General features: G+C 34.8%; 1 protein-coding gene across 8 annotated transcripts; it reads left to right on the forward strand.

Annotated features, from left to right (window-relative positions):
- Nucleotides 1-1,135: 1,135 nt before the first annotated feature.
- Nucleotides 1,136-16,732, forward strand: EMB2411 (DNA replication helicase). 8 transcript variants are annotated; one of them, XR_015420408.1, is made up of 36 exons: nt 1,137-1,712; nt 1,834-2,007; nt 2,073-2,294; nt 2,442-2,507; nt 2,711-2,920; nt 3,021-3,074; nt 3,158-3,219; nt 3,840-3,972; nt 4,113-4,223; nt 4,407-4,503; nt 4,985-5,067; nt 5,151-5,216; nt 5,348-5,503; nt 5,636-5,691; nt 5,849-5,906; nt 5,983-6,093; nt 6,165-6,221; nt 6,922-7,056; nt 7,162-7,410; nt 7,853-7,927; nt 8,087-8,208; nt 8,293-8,365; nt 8,458-8,562; nt 8,696-8,863; nt 9,976-10,045; nt 10,129-10,280; nt 10,907-10,984; nt 11,071-11,163; nt 11,256-11,393; nt 11,943-11,982; nt 12,079-12,152; nt 12,305-12,442; nt 12,815-12,934; nt 13,051-13,256; nt 13,388-13,489; nt 14,144-16,732. XR_015420408.1 is itself a non-coding variant. In XM_087122597.1 (35 exons), the coding sequence occupies exons 1-34, from the start codon at nt 1,230-1,232 to the stop codon at nt 13,198-13,200; spliced, it is 4,179 nt and encodes a 1,392-aa protein (XP_086978723.1). In that variant the 5' UTR covers nt 1,137-1,229; the 3' UTR covers nt 13,201-13,217; nt 13,388-13,753. The 8 variants fall into 8 exon arrangements, 1 of the variants encoding a protein (XP_086978723.1); XR_015420409.1 differs by having other exon boundaries at nt 16,527-16,732; XR_015420410.1 differs by having other exon boundaries at nt 13,051-13,217.
- The last annotated feature ends 477 nt before the right edge of the window (nt 16,733-17,209 follow it).

Consider the following 17,209-nt stretch of genomic DNA (forward strand, 5'->3'; position numbering starts at 1 on the left):
AATTAATAAAAATATTTATAAATTTTCTAAACTTTTAATAATATTATTAAACTTAAAAAATAATAAAAACAGCACAATTTTAACTTTTAAAGGGTTTAAAAAATACTTTTAAGATTTTAATTAATATTCTTAAACGTTATTTATAAATAAAATTTTATATAGTGAGCGGGTGGAGATTTGAGTCGGGTCGAGAACGAAGAATATAATTACTGTCTTAAACTTCGTTTATGTGATGTCCCACGTTGGTTGGGGAGGAGAACAAAACACCATTTATAAGGGTGTGGAAATCTTCTCATAGCAAAGACGTTTTAAAGCGTTGAGGGGAAGTGTGAAAGGGAAAGCTTAAAGAGGACAATATTCAGGTAAGCCCAAAGAGGACGATATTTAGGTAAGCCAAAAGAGGACGATATTCAGGTAAGCCCAAAGAGGGCGATATTCAGGTAAGCCCAAGGAGGACAATATCTGCTAGGGGAGGACGATATTCAGGTAAGTCAAAGGAGGACAATATCTGCTAGGAGAGGATGATATTCAGGTAAGTCCAAGGAGGACAATATTTGCTAGTAGAGGACGATATTCAGGTAAGTTCAAGGAGGACAAATCTGCTAGCGATGGATCTGGGTCGTTACAGTTTAATTAAAGAAAAAATATTTTTCCACTCTCTCGATCTTCGTTTAAACAGACATTAAATAAATATCTATAATGACTATGTTTTTTTGTTTTTTTTTTGAAGTAATTTTGATAGAACTTTCATTAAATATTTGTCCCCTGAAATTTATACTTTGGTGTGGCCCACTTTTGCAGCTGGAGCTCACCAGCTGGTTCCAAATATGCGACAATAGATCCACGTCAGCAGCATGGACACCATGGTGACGGGGTTCATCAACCACTGGTGCCACGTGGAGGAGTGAGGCTTGGAGGCCAGCGTGGCAAATCCTAGCTGTAGATGGTAGATGGATACGGGATTTGTGAGATGAGTCAGATGGAGAACGTCAGCAAAAGGGCTTAAAAGGGAGTCCAAACCCTAACATCATGGGCTCACATTTGGGCCGATCAAGCAAAGCCCAGCCCAGCTCCAGCAGCCGAAGCAGAGGTTTTGGCGGGAAACCAAAAATCACTCAACGGAGAGTACAAATGGAAGGCCGGTTCTTTACTCATCCGTCTCCGATGAAAGTCCGATGCTGATTATTGAGAACAAGTTTCAAGAGCTTCACTTCTGGTAAAGAATCACAATGCCTCCAAGGAAGAAGTCTAATTCTTCTTCCAAGAAGCCCAATTCAAATCAGCAATCAGAGCCTTCCAAGTTCGGAATTCAACACTTCTTCGACCGCCACTCTCAAAATGCTGCGCATTCTCAGAAGCTCACTCCACGAACTTCCGATTCGAAAACTGATGTTTCTGACTCTCTGGATCGTGGAGATGATCCGAATATGGGACGGTTAGATTATAAGGACGCGGCTGCGGCTGCGGCGGCGATGGTGACGACGACTGCTCAAAAGTCAGAGTTGCGGGTGCTTCCTGTGAGTGAAGCGGTTTTAGCTTCTGAAAACCCTAAAGTACCGCAGGGAAATGATGCTTGCTCTTCGTCTCTGGATACGACGCCTGAGATTTTGATTGCTGCTGGTGGAAATGCTGGCCATGACCTTTCTAACGAGCTGTCTCCACAATTTTCCAAGTCCGTGTCCTTGAAGCGCTGCAAGTTCTCTCCCGGGATGGTAACTTTAGGCCTTTTTTTTCCTCTTGCTCTTTGTTTTTTTGTTGTAGATTGCTTGTTCGTTGTAAATGCATTGGCCACATTGATGAATTTTACTTACTGAAGTAAAAAATGGTGAACAGCTGATTAAGCAAAGTCAGGATGAGGGGACTACAAATGATGAGATCACATGGAAGATATCTCCAGTAAACGAAAGGCTTCAGGCTGTTTCAAAGCAATTGCCGGAAACTATAAGAGTTTTGGCGAACTCCTCAAGGCTCAACTCTTTGAGAATTCGACAGTGTTCACAAAACAAGGTATTAAATGTTGAGTTTAATTTGGTTCTCTTGACTCTTGGATTCTCTAACAATGATCTTTATAGACTTCCTCTGCCGAGCTTGGGAATTTTGAGCAGTTGAGTTCACCAAACCCGAAACCTTCTGAAAGATCAGTGGCTTCGTTACATAAGACTGGATTGAAAAGGTTACGTTCTAAACATGATACGGAACCTAATGGAGTTGCGATTGATAGTTTGAGTGGCTCTAGAGTAGCTAACAGTCAGAGTCCATTCCGGACGCCCCCATCTTTGTCATACTGCGACAAGGTAATAACTTCTTGATAGACTGTATTTCCTGTTGCTGATAGGTTCTAACTTGTCTGTATTCTTTTCCCTTTAAAATTTAAAATCTACACTCTGGTCTACCGGTTGGACTATATAATTCATATGCTTTATGCCTTGGTTGATCCGTAGACTGCCAATGATGTTGTTGAACGTACTGAAGCACCTGATCACCCTATTTTAAGGCCACACAAAAAGGTATTACAATATTATACTATTTGTTGGTCTTTCTGATTTTACTTCGTTTTGTTTGGTCCAAATTTCAATCAGCTTCCCAACCTGGTTGGTGGGTCTTCTCATTTCTTGGACCAGTTGTACTTGTTGTCGAACACGTTTATTTTCATATTTACTTTCTACAACTTGTCAACATTTGATGCCTTCTTGCTTCTTTGTTTTTGCAGGCATTACTTGAGCTTTTAGATCAAGTAGAAGATGTCATTGCTGTTGATACTGTGGCTTCTTCCATTGATTTGGAGGAGGATTCACCTGAATTACAAGGTAGAAATGGTATCACATTGACACCTGGAGTTGATTCAGCTGCAGCGGAAGTCCTTCAAAAGATTCCAGACACTGTAATGAAGGCATCCCCTTGTGATTTTCTTGTCTTGGAGGTATATTTTACTCTCTCAAACAGGGTTCATTTCTAGGATTGCTCCTCATTTAGTTGCTTTTGATGATTTATATAATACATTGTTTCTATCTGTGCCAAAGGTAACAGAGAAATGTGAGCTGGCTGATACATCTGAAGTTAAACGCTCGTATAAGGTTTCTTGTAAGCTTATTCACTGATTTTGTACATTACCTCACAATACCAAGTAAATTAATAAAGCTGAGCAATGAATTTTCAGGTTCTTCGCTTGCTAAATGAGCAAAGTGGAGAAGAGCGGGCAGTATATCTTTGGGATGACTGGTAAATACATAAATTAAGCTCTTTCACATCACTCTATATCAAAGTCTAAAATTGACTTGAAACCCGAAAGAAAAAGTCAAAAGACAGAAAGAGTATATTCGCTGTTTCTTGATACACATTCTACTTTTCTTGCTGCAGCCTTCTTAAATTCCTTCATCGTTATAAGATTGTATCACATCACAGTATATCATTGATGTAAATCTTGTTGTGTTCCTTCATTTATATTTCACTCTAGCATGACCTGCCGAAGAATTTAGACTATTACTTGTTACCTTCATGAGATATGGTATCTTGATTTTGAGTTCAAACTCTACGTCCCAGCAAATTGCTAGTGGACCTAAGACAATTGCTTGAAGCTTCGTTATTGTTTTGTGTTTTATTTGATGAATTTTGTCTAAAATTGTTATAGTTTTAGAATTATACTCTTTAATCTCTTTAACCACCATGGGTTGTCCTAATGGAAGTGTGTTCAAGTTAGTCCTAACACTCACAGATATGAAAACTAAAATTTTAAAAGAATCTGTAATCTTCTTCATGAAGCCTTTCAATGCTGAAGGAGAATTTGTTTATTAGTTACCTACAGTTTCTTATTTGAATTTTCCTTTCCATTTCTTCATCAGGTTTGACAGTATTATTGCACCTGGAGATACTGTGAATGTTATTGGTGAATTTGATGACCAAGGAAGATGTCATGTTGACCACAACAAAAATTTTGTTATTCTACACCCCGATGTACTTGTCTCTGGAACTCGGGTAATGCGATTACTTTGCAAAGTACTTGGCACCTCACCCTGCCTCTTTGGTTGTGGTGCCTTTGTGAGCTATTGAATCGAAGTTATTATTTGATAGTCATCTATCAATTCTTATAATCACCAATCAGAAATGATTTCTAGGTTGCTGGTCATTTGACCTGTCCAAGGAGGAGTGTTCTTGATGAGAGGCTTAGAAGTAACGAACAGTCTATTTCAGCATTAATTGGTACTTTGCTGCACCAGGTTTTTCAGGTTTATAGCTCTATCCTGACCTCTTAATATGATTAGAAGCATAGATACAAAGTTAGTACACTTAAATCTCAACATTCGTTTTTATTTACCTGTATGCGTTTATGGTGTATTTTTAATACTTTTTGACGCTCAAGCTTTTAGCATTTATCAATCTATCACATTTTAGTTCATTTTGCTTTGAAGGCTGGTCTTGTAGAAGAAACACCAACTGTCGCCTTCTTGGAAGAGGTTTCGAGAATAGTGCTTCAGAAAAGTATGGAAAGTGTATATGCATGCGGAGGTAAACGTTTTTGAATTTGTACTCGTTGTGCAATGGATCACTTTTCATATCTTTTACGAGGGGTGCGGAAATTGCTGTTATGGGCACTTCTTCTCCATGTATACGTATCTTCTTCCATCCAATGCAAATGAATCTAGTTTACTTAATTTGTTCAGTTTTTTTTTTCAGTTTTACCTGAAATGCTACATCCGCAGTAAATGACTCGTTAATTCTGTATGTCAAGACACTGCTTAGAACTTATAAGGCCAGAGCCTCTAGGCCCTTCCGTTAACTTCGGGCGACTGTTTGGAAACAATCCTGCCTTGATCTTGTTGGATACTTTGAATCTTGCTTCTGCCAACTGTAGGATAAAAAAATGTGCATTATCGAATTCTTTCCATTAGTTTAAGTGCCATCACATGCGATTAGTATTTTATTGATGAGTCGCAAACAATAATTTGTTGCTTGAATGATTCATTTACTTGCACTACCTTGGGTGCAGCAAATGAAAAGGATATAGGCAGAACCATGAATGAAGCAGTTCCAAAAATTTTGCATTGGATCACCCTGTTCAAATGCCCAATGGTGAGAAATGTCTAGACATCGTTATGATGAAGCAAATCTGAATTCTTTTATTTGCTGTAAGTAATTGCAATTGTTGGCAACAGGGTTCTAAAGCACCTACCATTGAGTTTAGATCTGATGATGGTCCCAGGAAAGTTAGTATATCAGAGGTAGGTTTTGTGGATGCTGTTTTTAACATTACTGATTTTTTTTGTAACATGATGCACCTAACTGGAATGAAGTGCTTGTTAAAGTAAAAGTCTGTATGAATCTATATTCTTATGGAAGCTTCCATTTTTAGGTAATTGATATTGAGGAGATGGCATGGGCTCCAAAATATGGTTTGAAGGGAATGATTGATGCTTCTGTCAGGGTAAAAGTACTGTCAAATTATAATACATGTGTTGAGAACGTCGTGCCTTTAGAGTTTAAAACTGGAAAGGTGCCAGCTGGCCAGGCAAGTATGTGGTTCCTTTAGCTCACATTTATGCAGGGTTCCCTGTAGGATTGGGCTTTTTGTGTTTTCTTGTAGATCGATCATGTTTTTGTAGTAATTAGTATAACATGATAATCCTGATCTGTTCTGCAGTCCTCCATGGAACATTGTGCCCAAGTGATCTTATACACCCTACTTATGTCCGAGAGGTATGTACATCTTACTCATTTTATTTTTAAATATTTTTCTAAGACTGTCCTACAGATGATATTCGATTTACCTTCTCTTTCTTGGGTTGTTATGTTATCATTATTGTATTTGTGAATGGTTGGATGTATTCTGTTATTTGCCCTGTATGTATGTTAGGTATCAAAAACATGTTGGTTATGGTCTCCTTTACTATCTCCAGTCGGATCAGACACAGGTAAAAATCAGATTCATTTGTAAGTTTATTCTTCCATGTGCTGGAAGGATGTTTAAATTATACAAATCTCATGAAGGGTATCCGGGTTCAAAGATCTGACTTGGTGGGGCTAATCATGCGTCGCAATGAGCTTGCAAATAACATCCTCAAGGCATCAACTGCACAATTACTCCCCCCTATGTTACAGGTATGGTCCTTCCTAAACATGGTTTTGCGGATCTCTATTTAATCATTGAACCTACTATTTTTTTGATACAGATTCCAAATGTGTGTAAAGGGTGCCGCCATCTTGATGTTTGTACCATTTATCATAAGGTATGTAGGTTCTAAATACAATTCTATAGGGTTAATTGCTGCTTCATTTCCATGTCAGTTATATGTAACTGTATGCTTTGGGTCTTCCCATGACAAATTTTTTCTTAAAGCATTCATATTATCTAACAGAAATACCTTGTGCATAGTCACTGTAGTTCAGTCAGTTGTGAACAACTTCTATTTTCATATATAATCCATATAATTAGTGGTTTTCCAGTTTAATTTCTTAGGAATATCTAGTGAGTCAGGTCTACTAAAAGTTGTTGCTCTTAATATTCTTCTAACAATTAAGCCCAAGGCAAGGCAATTTAAATGTGCAATTGCACAGTTTCTGTGGCGTGATATCAAATAATCCAAGTAAAGGACTCAATTCCTTGCACATTATGTGAAATATTTGTTTTCTTTGAACTAGTGACCAACAAGCGATTTTTCAGGCCAGTTTGACCTCATGCATCTCTGATTAGAAGGTTATATTACCACTTCTAATCCAAGTTCCCTATAGTTTCCATGTTAGATATGAGCAATTGTAATAATTCATGTGAAGTTCAAAAGAAGTAGATATTCGGCAATTTTTTCATTACTTTTCATGATTGAGTTGTTTTTGTGCCGACATTACTTATTGGTTGACTACTTTTATTTTTCCTTTTTCTCTTTATTCTTCTGTTGGTAGTTGACTGGTGATGGAATTTAAATACTGCAGATGCAAAATGGAAGCAAAGAGAGCAGTGGTCTTGGAGCTTTATTTGACTCCAATACGGACCATTTGAAAGCTTCTCATGGTATTTTCTTTCAACATTGGGAAAGATTGATTGATTTAGAGGCCAAGGAGACTGAGGTTGAAATTTGAAGTGAATTCAAATGTATCAAATATAATATTCAATTCACATGCTTGTATATGCCAATGCTAAGTCCAATCGACTATGATGCTCATTTCTTTCAGCTCGTAAAGAGGGGAGTTTGGCACACACGTAGTGCAGAGAAAAATCAAACGTCTACCTGTCTTTCTTCTATTGTTCTTAGTACGTTGGATGGCCAACCACATTGTACTTCTGAAAAGGACAACCGAATCAGCTATCGTTTTGTGCGTCAAGGTTTGTCGTCTCTGTGTTTGAAAGATTCAAATGTCGATAGTTCAAACACTGATTCAACAAATGACATGGACAGTTCACTTAGAGTTGGAGACTATGTGGTGAGTCCTTTTCTCCTCGTATGATGAATGGGTTCTTGGATGGAAAATGTTTTGCATTTACTTTATACTGATCGTGATCCTATGTTACAATGCTAATTCATATACTGGAGTTAGTTAAAAGGTATTAATCAGAAGGTTTTCGTTTCCAGAAGTTTCTATATATTTATTTTCTATTTTCTATTTATTTCAAAATTTAAAAGGAAAAAAGCCAAGCTTCTACTGTCTTTACATACTTCCAATGATTTTGGATCTGGTGTGTGTATGGCGTCTACATGATGCTAGATGGATATTTGCCACAGAATTAGTTGTAGAAGATCCAACCATGTTCATGTTCTTTTATTTATGGACCATCTGCCGTTCTAAATTTTTTCATCCACATTTTTTACTTTCCATTCTATTTCTTCCAGTAACTAATAGGTGATTTCTGTTGCTGGTATTTTAGATACTTAGTACAGATTCTGGGAATTTGACCCTAGCGAGTGGGATTATAAAAGATCTGAGCAGTCTCCATATATCTGTAAGAAAATTTCTTTGGTTTCTTTCTCATATTTTGATGCCAGTTGCACTGCTTTATTCACAATAGACAACTATAAATCACAGTACTGTTAGTGGTCGAAGACATTTTGTAAATTAGTCTCTGCCTTTCAGATTGAATTGTTTGGCGTAAAACTTGCAGGTTTCTTTCTCTAAGCGCCTACGTTTGCCTGGAAGCACTTCTTCTACTGAGGCACATGATCTTATGAAGCAAGTATGGCGGATTGACAAGGATGAATTTATGACTTCGTTTGCAATCATGAGGTAATAACTTGACATAATTGTACTACAACTATTCTGCCAGACATACTGCAATGTTCTATTCTCATGTTTATTTTGTTGCTGAAGGTTTAATCTTGTACAACTGCTTCTGCAAGGTGAACAAAATTCTCATCTTAGAAAGTTGATCGTAGATCTTGCGGTAAATACTTGTTTAAACCTTTGTACTATTGACTTCTTCCTTGCCTACTTAAGAGATTATTTATTTTGGCCTGAACGTGTTTTCACTTGTAGGCTCCAAGATTTGATAGTGGATGCATATTCAGCCAGGATCCAGCAATATCTTACATCTGGTCAGAGAAGAATTTAAATGATGACCAACGTCGAGCCATAATTAAGGTGTTGCTGTAAAAATGTTTCTTCTCATTCTAACTTGACTCACCTACTATATCTCTCATTCCTCCTATTTATTTTTTGGGTTTTCATGAAATATGAGCTATTCTGACTTGAAATTGTTCCATGGTCATTTTAGATACTTACAGCAAAGGATTATGCTCTGATTCTGGGAATGCCTGGAACAGGCAAGACATCCACAATGGTTCATGCCGTGAAGGCATTGTTGATGAGAGGCGTGTCTATTTTGCTCACGTCTTACACAAACACTGCTGTTGATAATTTACTTATCAAACTGAAATCTCAGGTAACTATTTCTGCAATTTTCTATCTTTCAAGGTCTGTTTATTATTTCTCTCAAAAGAAAAAGAGGGAGAGAGAGCATGATAAAATTTTCAATTTTGAGGTCCTTAGAATTATTGGCATTTTTTGAAAATCGATACAATGAAAATTCTGGGAAGCCTGTTTTTATGTGTATTCTCTCTGATCTCTTTTTTCTATTTTTAATTTTACAAATTACAAATCATCCTAATACGTCAGGATATTTTGTTCCCCATAATATACATTTGATACAGTGCACAATTCATAAACGCCTTCCAACTTTGTTGCTATCTTCTCTTTCAAGTGCTCATTACGTTGGTAATACTTGGACGATCATCTTTAAGATTCCATAAAATGACATTTACTAGGCCAAGAATGGAAGTATTAACATAACTTACATATTGGATGTTGTTTTCTATGAATTTTAAGATAAAATTTATAAGAGAGCAAAGCTAAAAGTTTTTTTTTTTTTTTTTAATTGTATTAGAACAGTTGGAACACAGCTAATAAGATTGGCCCTCACATACCACAAATGAATAAGTAGCATTTCATTTTGGTTTTTGTATCGACATTTGATTTATTATTGAATATCTTAGAAATACCTTCGTCAAAGTCAAATATTAAAGTTATTGACTATAATATATAAACATTGAGGTAGTTTGGTTTAGATAGACCAACTGCCTTCTACATACCATAGAGGTAACTTGCGAGAATGTCTGAAATTTGTAACACTACAATTTTCCCATTGGATTTGTGTCCGAGCATATTTGTTATACTCTTTTATAGTTATTATTATTATTATTTGTCACAATTTATTGGAGCTCTTCATGGTTTATCTTTTAATTATATTTTTATTTGTTTATTTATTTATTTTTGTGTGCATGTGGCTCCTTTGCTTTCGCTTATGTTTTTGTGAGGTTTGATTTAAAATTATGCATGTTGGTGTGTGGTTTGTTAAAAGGATTTTGTAACCTTAATTTCATGTGCATGCATCGTAAGTTTATATCCAATTCCTACTCATCTTTAGTCATCTAATCACTTATAAAGATATCATGTGACCTGGCTTACTCTTGTTCATCTGTCACCCACAAACTGCAGAACATTGATTTTATACGGATTGGAAGAATTAGTGCAGTGCATGAAGACATTCGCAGCCATTGCTTCTCGGGTCTGATTTTTCCTATTATGCAGTCTCCTTAGGATCTGGATACTTGTTTTTCTTTATTTAACTAGTAGAGTTTTCTTTGACAGAGTTGAACATACAAAGTGTGGAAGACATCAGAATGAGATTGGACCAAGTGAAAGTTGTTGCAGTCACTTGTTTGGGGATAACTAGTCCCTTACTCGTCAATAAAAAATTTGATATATGCATAATGGATGAAGCTGGACAGACCACCCTTCCAGTATGTAGAACTTGATGGAACGTTGTTTGTTGCAAAGTTTATTTTGGTAGTCTGATGATATGATGCCAGTTGATTATCAAATGTTTTTGGGATTAGTTAGCGCTTGTTCTGTTTAATAGGTAAATAATAAGAGAATTAGGCATCCTTCATTTCTTTAGTACTAGCATCTCACAAACAAGTCCACTGATATAAGGTAGCATCTTCTTGTATTTCAAGAGATTGGAATGAGATCTAAATGATAACATTAGAAACCAGTGGATGCATGGTCGAACACTTAAATTTATTTTACAAATTGAAGATTTTTGTAACATTTTTGTTTTTAGGAGGTTTTGTTACGTTGTTTGAAGAGGATCATGAACTTATGCGGTAGAAAGACTGAGTATGTTGGAACTCGATGAAAAAAAGTATGAGACATGTAGGAGAAGATAATCATTTGCTTTGGTTACACCTTCATTAATTTATTCAAAATGTTTGCGTTGAACTGAGTTTCTAGTATTCATTCTCTACAATTATTCTTTATTTTCTTATGTTTGCTATTAATGAAGTTGTTGTTCGTAGGATGTTAATCAAGAGTTATTGAAATGAGGAATATCAGTGCTTATTTAATTTTTATATCTACCCCTAAGGTTTCCCTTGGACCTTTGATGTTTGCTTCAACATTTGTCCTTGTTGGCGATCATTATCAGCTACCTCCTCTTGTTCAGGTGTATATCATGCATAGTCATTTGGATTAAATTTTTTTTTGTCTTTCTATGATGCACTTTTTGAAGTCATCGTCATTCCTTTCTAGAGTACAGAGGCTCGAGAAAATGGACTGGGGATAAGCTTATTTTGTAGGCTTTCAGAAGCACATCCTCAAGCCATTTCCGCCTTACAAAGCCAGGTTTCTTTTTTCTACTAGAATTAATCTGTAGTCAAGTCAATCACTTCAGATGATGCTGCCGATATACATTTACTAGGTTTCTTTGAGTGCAGTATCGCATGTGCCGCGACATTATGGAATTATCAAATGCCTTGATATATGGAGACAGATTGCGTTGTGGTTCTGAAGAAACCGCAAACGCAAAGCTTGAATTTTCAGGTTTAAAGTTGTCTTCATCTTGGCTCAAGGAGGTTAGTGATCTTTTTTAGCTTTTCATCTTACTATCATATTTATCAATTGGGTTAACCCTCAAAACAGAACTTCGCTAGTGTTTCATGTGAAGACCCAGTTGGCAGACTCTAAATTACTACTACTTTCCTACTTCTGTTTGGTTTTGTTTTTGCTCTATCTTCTTTTTTTCCTTTTCTTTTTTTAATATATATCCTCAATAACCTTATTTTAAGGGTCATCTTTTCGTAGGGCTAGCAATGAGCTATTCATCTCACCACAATTTATTTCCTCATTTGTGGGCGATTGCACAATAAATTTCAATCAAAATAATTTTCACCTTTACAACCTATTTTCTGTTTTATTTACTTTTTCAGAATAGCTACTTAAGTAGTACTGGGAAAGGGAAAATTTTGAGTGGTCATTTCATAAAATCAAGTTTATGTCATATAAGTCGCGGTTTATTAGATGCATGGAACTTTGGATTTTTAATGACAATTAAAAAATTCTGGTCCTTTCTAAAACTTCCTTGTCTCAACTAAAACTAATGCACTTCCTATTCGTGGTTTCAGGTTGTAAACCCATGCAAACCAGTTATCTTTGTTTGTACAGGTTCTCGAATATCATTTTTGCTTTCTAAATTCGGTAGTCAGTTTTGTTTTATCAATGGTTTTTGTTTGTTATCTGAATCACGTTCAATAACCGTAGATTTATTACCTGCTTACGAGACAAGAGATCACAAAATTGTGAACAACCCAATTGAAGCTAACATATTAGCAGAGGTGCAATCTTCGCTTTGATATGTCTCTTATACTTCTTATCATTAATTAGATTGCTACTTTTTTCTTTAAAAAAAAAAAAACTAAGTTGCGAAATTGGAGTAGGGAAAGCTACATGCCTCTTGGCATTGATCTCTATTTTCTTAATTTTACAGGTGACGAAGGGATTGCTTGATGGTGGAATTAACGGGAATGACGTTGGCATCATTACTCCTTATAACTCCCAGGCAAGCATCATTCGTCTAGCTATTAACATAGCCTCCGTGGAGATACATACCATTGACAAATACCAGGTAGACTAATTCAATTAGAGGCAATCCTTTTTCTTTTCCTTATTTTAGGGAGGATAGAGTTGGGACTGATTTTAAAATGGTTAAACTTGTTGGATGAAAGTTTACATTGGCTAATTTAGGGAATGATCGTGGGTTTATAATCAAGGAATACTCTCTCCATTGGTGTGAGGTCTTTTGGGGAAGTCCAAAGCAAAGCCATAGGAGCTTATGCTCAAAGTAGACAATATCATATATCATCATGGAGAATCGTGTTCATTCTAACTCATGTTTAAAATTTTCATGAGAAGCTGCATTCTTTGGTCAATATGCATAAATACGTTATTATATTTTCTTATGCTTCTATGGTTCAAATCGTTTTTTCTGTTCTCCTAGGGAAGAGACAAGGACTGCATATTGGTGTCCTTTGTTAGGTCGAGTGAAAATCCGAAGAGCTGTACTACCTCACTTCTTGGAGACTGGCATAGAATTAATGTGGCCATTACTCGTGCCAAGGTCAGAAATCGCCTTAATCATCTTCAATACTGATCTCTCAAATAACAAAGGCTGTTTGAGAGCCGAACAACTTTCAAGCTATCAATTCAATATATAATAGAAACATAATTCTGCAGAAAAAACTAATCATGGTGGGATCACGCAAAACACTATCAAAAGTTCCACTGCTGAAGCTTCTAATCAAGAAGGTCGAGGAGCAATCAGGCATCTTCAATGTAACAAGGAATGACATAAGTCAAAGCAGCAAGCTTCCTGGTTCCACATAGATCAAATTGTTGTAAAGGTTGAATCCCGGTTCCACATAGATCAAATTGTTGTAATGGTATAGAAATTCCACCCATTGTATATAAAAATATTAAATGTTATAATAATATAGCTAGAAAAAGTGAGGCTTTTTTATTATTATTATTAATTAAAAGATATATGCTTAAGCTAAGTATATGATCCATCCAGGTTTGTCTCAGCGGACATAGTTGTCAAAGAGGAGCTGGGGCTGGACTGTGTATCAAATGCCATGTGTGAAGCACCGAGAAAGTGTTGTCTACTTGCGGAAAGGTACTTTCCTTTTCTAGAAGCTTTATTGATTCTGCTTTCGTTGCATTTTTTTTTTCTTTTTCAAAACCTCATCTTATACGGCGAAAGCAATTCATAATCAAAATCACAATTGCTGGACCCTTCACATTGTTTGCACTTTGGACGGTCCAAAATCCAATGTTCTGAAATGAGGAGTTTTCTTTTCTTAATATATAAAAAAATTCCTCTGATAAATATTGAAATCACAAGCTAACACTGACACATTGTGTCAGTGATTTCAGCAAAGCTGATATTGTCCGATTTTGTGTCTCCATTTTCTACCCACCAATTTTCAATAATTTGTCCACTAATTTTTAGTAGAAAGTAAAGTAAAATATTCCAAAATTCATTAATTTTATTAAAATAAAGTTTTTCATAAATAAATTTCTATCAAAATGTATAATTTTTTATTTTTTTATATCTATGTGTTTATATTTTTTTAAAATGCATTGGATAATTTTTTTAATAATCTTTTGAGTGAACTTGTTAGAGAATTGAAATTAGTAATAATTATCTAATTTTGTGGTGTAGTTTGATGAAATTGAAAGTCTAGAATTGAAATTGAGTTTTTATTATTTTTTTTTTTATAATTTTTATAATTTTTATTATTACCTTAACTTAAAAAAATATATATAGATACGAATGGATCGCACATGCTGATGGCTTGCCCTTTCTTCATTATTAGAGACCAGTAGGTGGAAGTATCTTTTACGTTTTAGTGATGTGACTGTCATGGTTGAGCCCATGACGGGTAGGGAACCTCTAAATATGTTTTGTTTCTTGATTTTATAAGTATATAAAAATGAGGTTAATGTTATAACTTCTAAATAATAATTATTATAAATATACAAACGAATTTGTGTAATTCATGATTTGTAAAAGTTATTATATATTATAGAAGATATATTTCACTAATTCCATATATTTATGTAGTATTTATAATCTACCCATTTGTAATTTAAAATAAATTAACCCTTCAAATATTCAAATCAAACTCTTTAGTGAAACATTTTCCAAGAGTTCATTTGTACTCTCTTTTGATTAATTAAATAAATAATAAATGTAGACAAAAAGTGATCAAATTATAAAGGTCATTTGAGATCACAATTATATAGGTTAGATTTGATAATCACGTGACATTTGATCTTAAGTTTATGAAGGGTACATCCACCCAAAAAGGTTTTATATTTTATTGTTCTTTTTTTTTTAATGGTTTAAATAACCAAGCTAAGTTTCAAAAAGGTTAGGTGATAAGGAAGGCATGTATGATGGGAAATATAATTTTCGTGAAGAAAAATTCTCTTTACTATTTTGTCTATTCCTGACTTAAATGTAACACTTGCTGATTGATAGTTATCTTTATTGCCATTATAAATTTCTAAATCTACCTCAACCATTAGGTAATTGTACTTAAAGTCATTCTTTTATTTTAACCATTTCAGGACAAACCATCATTTTAGTTCCTCTTCTCTATATTTTATTCTAACATTATTAGTAACGAACAAAGACTTGTGTCCAAATCCAATTGATTCTCTTCCATTTCCTTCAAGTAATTCAATAATTAGAAAATGATTTGGTGAAGCCACCAGACATTTTACAATAATTTCATCCACAGACAAACTGATCACGACAAACTTCCACTTCAATGGAAATTTGCCAGTACAGAGTCACATCATTTTTTTCATTGAGAAGGTTTTTCTTTCCGCCTCATTTATTTTCTCTGGGTTTTTTAGCCTTTATTTGATTTGAGGAGATCAATAAATCCTCTTTTTGCTGATCTTTGTTTTTATTGCATCTGATTCATACCTAACTTACACAGTCATTCATCACCATTTTCCTTTTTTATAGAATTAAAGTATTCTTCAATGAACAAAGACCATTTTGATAGAAACTTTTCTAATCTTCCTTTCATTTTTTTTTAGCTTTATCAAGATACATGATCTCTGTTGGTATTTTAGCTCACCAATTTATTAAGTCTTAGGTTTTTCTAAGCCTATAGTTTGAGAAGTTATGTCTGAGTTTTTGTAGCTTAATTATACTTAGAAATGTAGAGAAATGAGTGAATAAAACTTTGGTTTGGGAAGGATGGAAGAGCAAAGAGCACATTTGCCAAAGTGCTTTGGGACAAATTATTATTGCTTGTCCTCCTTCACTGTTCATTTGAGGTGTGGTAGTGGTTTAAAAGGGGAAAATGCCCCCAATGTTGATGGATCTATAGAATACTGATAGAAGTGAGCATATTCATGCATGAGATGCTTCATATTTCATTAAATGTGTTAACCAAATTTGACATCTACTTGGGATCTTGAACTTTCATGTTTTTGATAATTTGGTCTTTAGATTTTTACTCTATTCTAGTTTTCTAATATGGGATGAGAAAGTAATTTTAGTCTAAATTTCTATTCACCCCTATTTTGTTTCTCTGTTAATAAATATTTATATGAATGTATGTTAGAAGTCATGTTTTGTGAGATTTATAGTGGTTAGAGTGGAGAACGAAAAATTTCTTATAAGAGTATGTAAACCTCTCACGAACAGACGTAGTTTAAAATCATAGGTTGACGTCGATACGTAAAAGGCCAAAGCTAGCAATATTTGCAATGGGTTTGAGTTATATATTTAGCCCGTTTAGGATCTAGCTGATTAATCGTAAAAAATATTGGGGTAGGGATTAAAATAAAATACGTATGTAAGATTTAATAATTTATCTAAATGCTTCTTTTGAGAATTAGATGATGTAATCTTTAATAGTGGGAGTTGATGAAACCGATGGAATCACTAAAGGAGACTTAAAAGACATTAATATTGACCCAAATTAACCACTAAAGTGATGTAAGATTGTGTTTTTCTTTGTTTGTTTGTTGAGAAAAATCAGAATACTTGGTGGCCACGCATGATTATTCCTCGTGATTCTATTATTGTCTCTGTAATATGAATAGTGGCAGCTTACACCCATGATTTTGTGAAGATTTTTTTAAAAATTATGAACTAACCCTGGTGTGTTCATGTGTTTTTTTAGTTCAAACGTGTAGAGTTAGAAGATTTGAACATCAGACCGCTCAATCGAAGGTATGTTTAAATTACTTGAGCTAGATTTAAGTTGATAAATAATAATTTACGATTGATATGTTGTGATACTCAAAATTGTTATTGATTAAACTTCATATTTTGATAAATTATCACTTTTCTTGACCCATGATTAATATCAAAAAGTGATTTTTGTTGGGTCCTTAAACTTACCCTTCAAAGTCTTTGTAATTGTGAGGGGTTTTGTAATAGTGCTTTAATCCACGTTTAAGAATGGACAAGGACTTATCTCTGTCACCAAATTTGACTCGGAAGTATCCATTATTGGTATTGAAATTTCTTTGCAACCTCATCCAAACCTCCCTCCCAAAAGTTAAATTGCCTTGGAATTCTCAGTTTGTTGCATATATCTGTGGGGGCGGTTTACATCTTTATTCTCATCTCCCATTTTCCAAGATCGAAAGGATCAAATTTTGTATGAAATATATATAAATTCATTATCTTCCGGTAGTGTATATCAATTTAATAATTGAGGCAAATGACCAGGATCAGAATTAGAGTGTATAATCTACTGTCTAATTGAGACAAATTAAGGTGGAGGGGGTTGGAGTGTATAATCTACTGTCTTTCGCACTATTTAGTTGACGGGAACAAATCTCTATCTTCTACTTCTTC

Source organism: Cucurbita pepo, chromosome 3, assembly GCF_057944985.1.
Source record: "Cucurbita pepo subsp. pepo isolate OVF chromosome 3, ASM5794498v1, whole genome shotgun sequence".
Taxonomy (NCBI): Eukaryota; Viridiplantae; Streptophyta; class Magnoliopsida; order Cucurbitales; family Cucurbitaceae; genus Cucurbita; species Cucurbita pepo.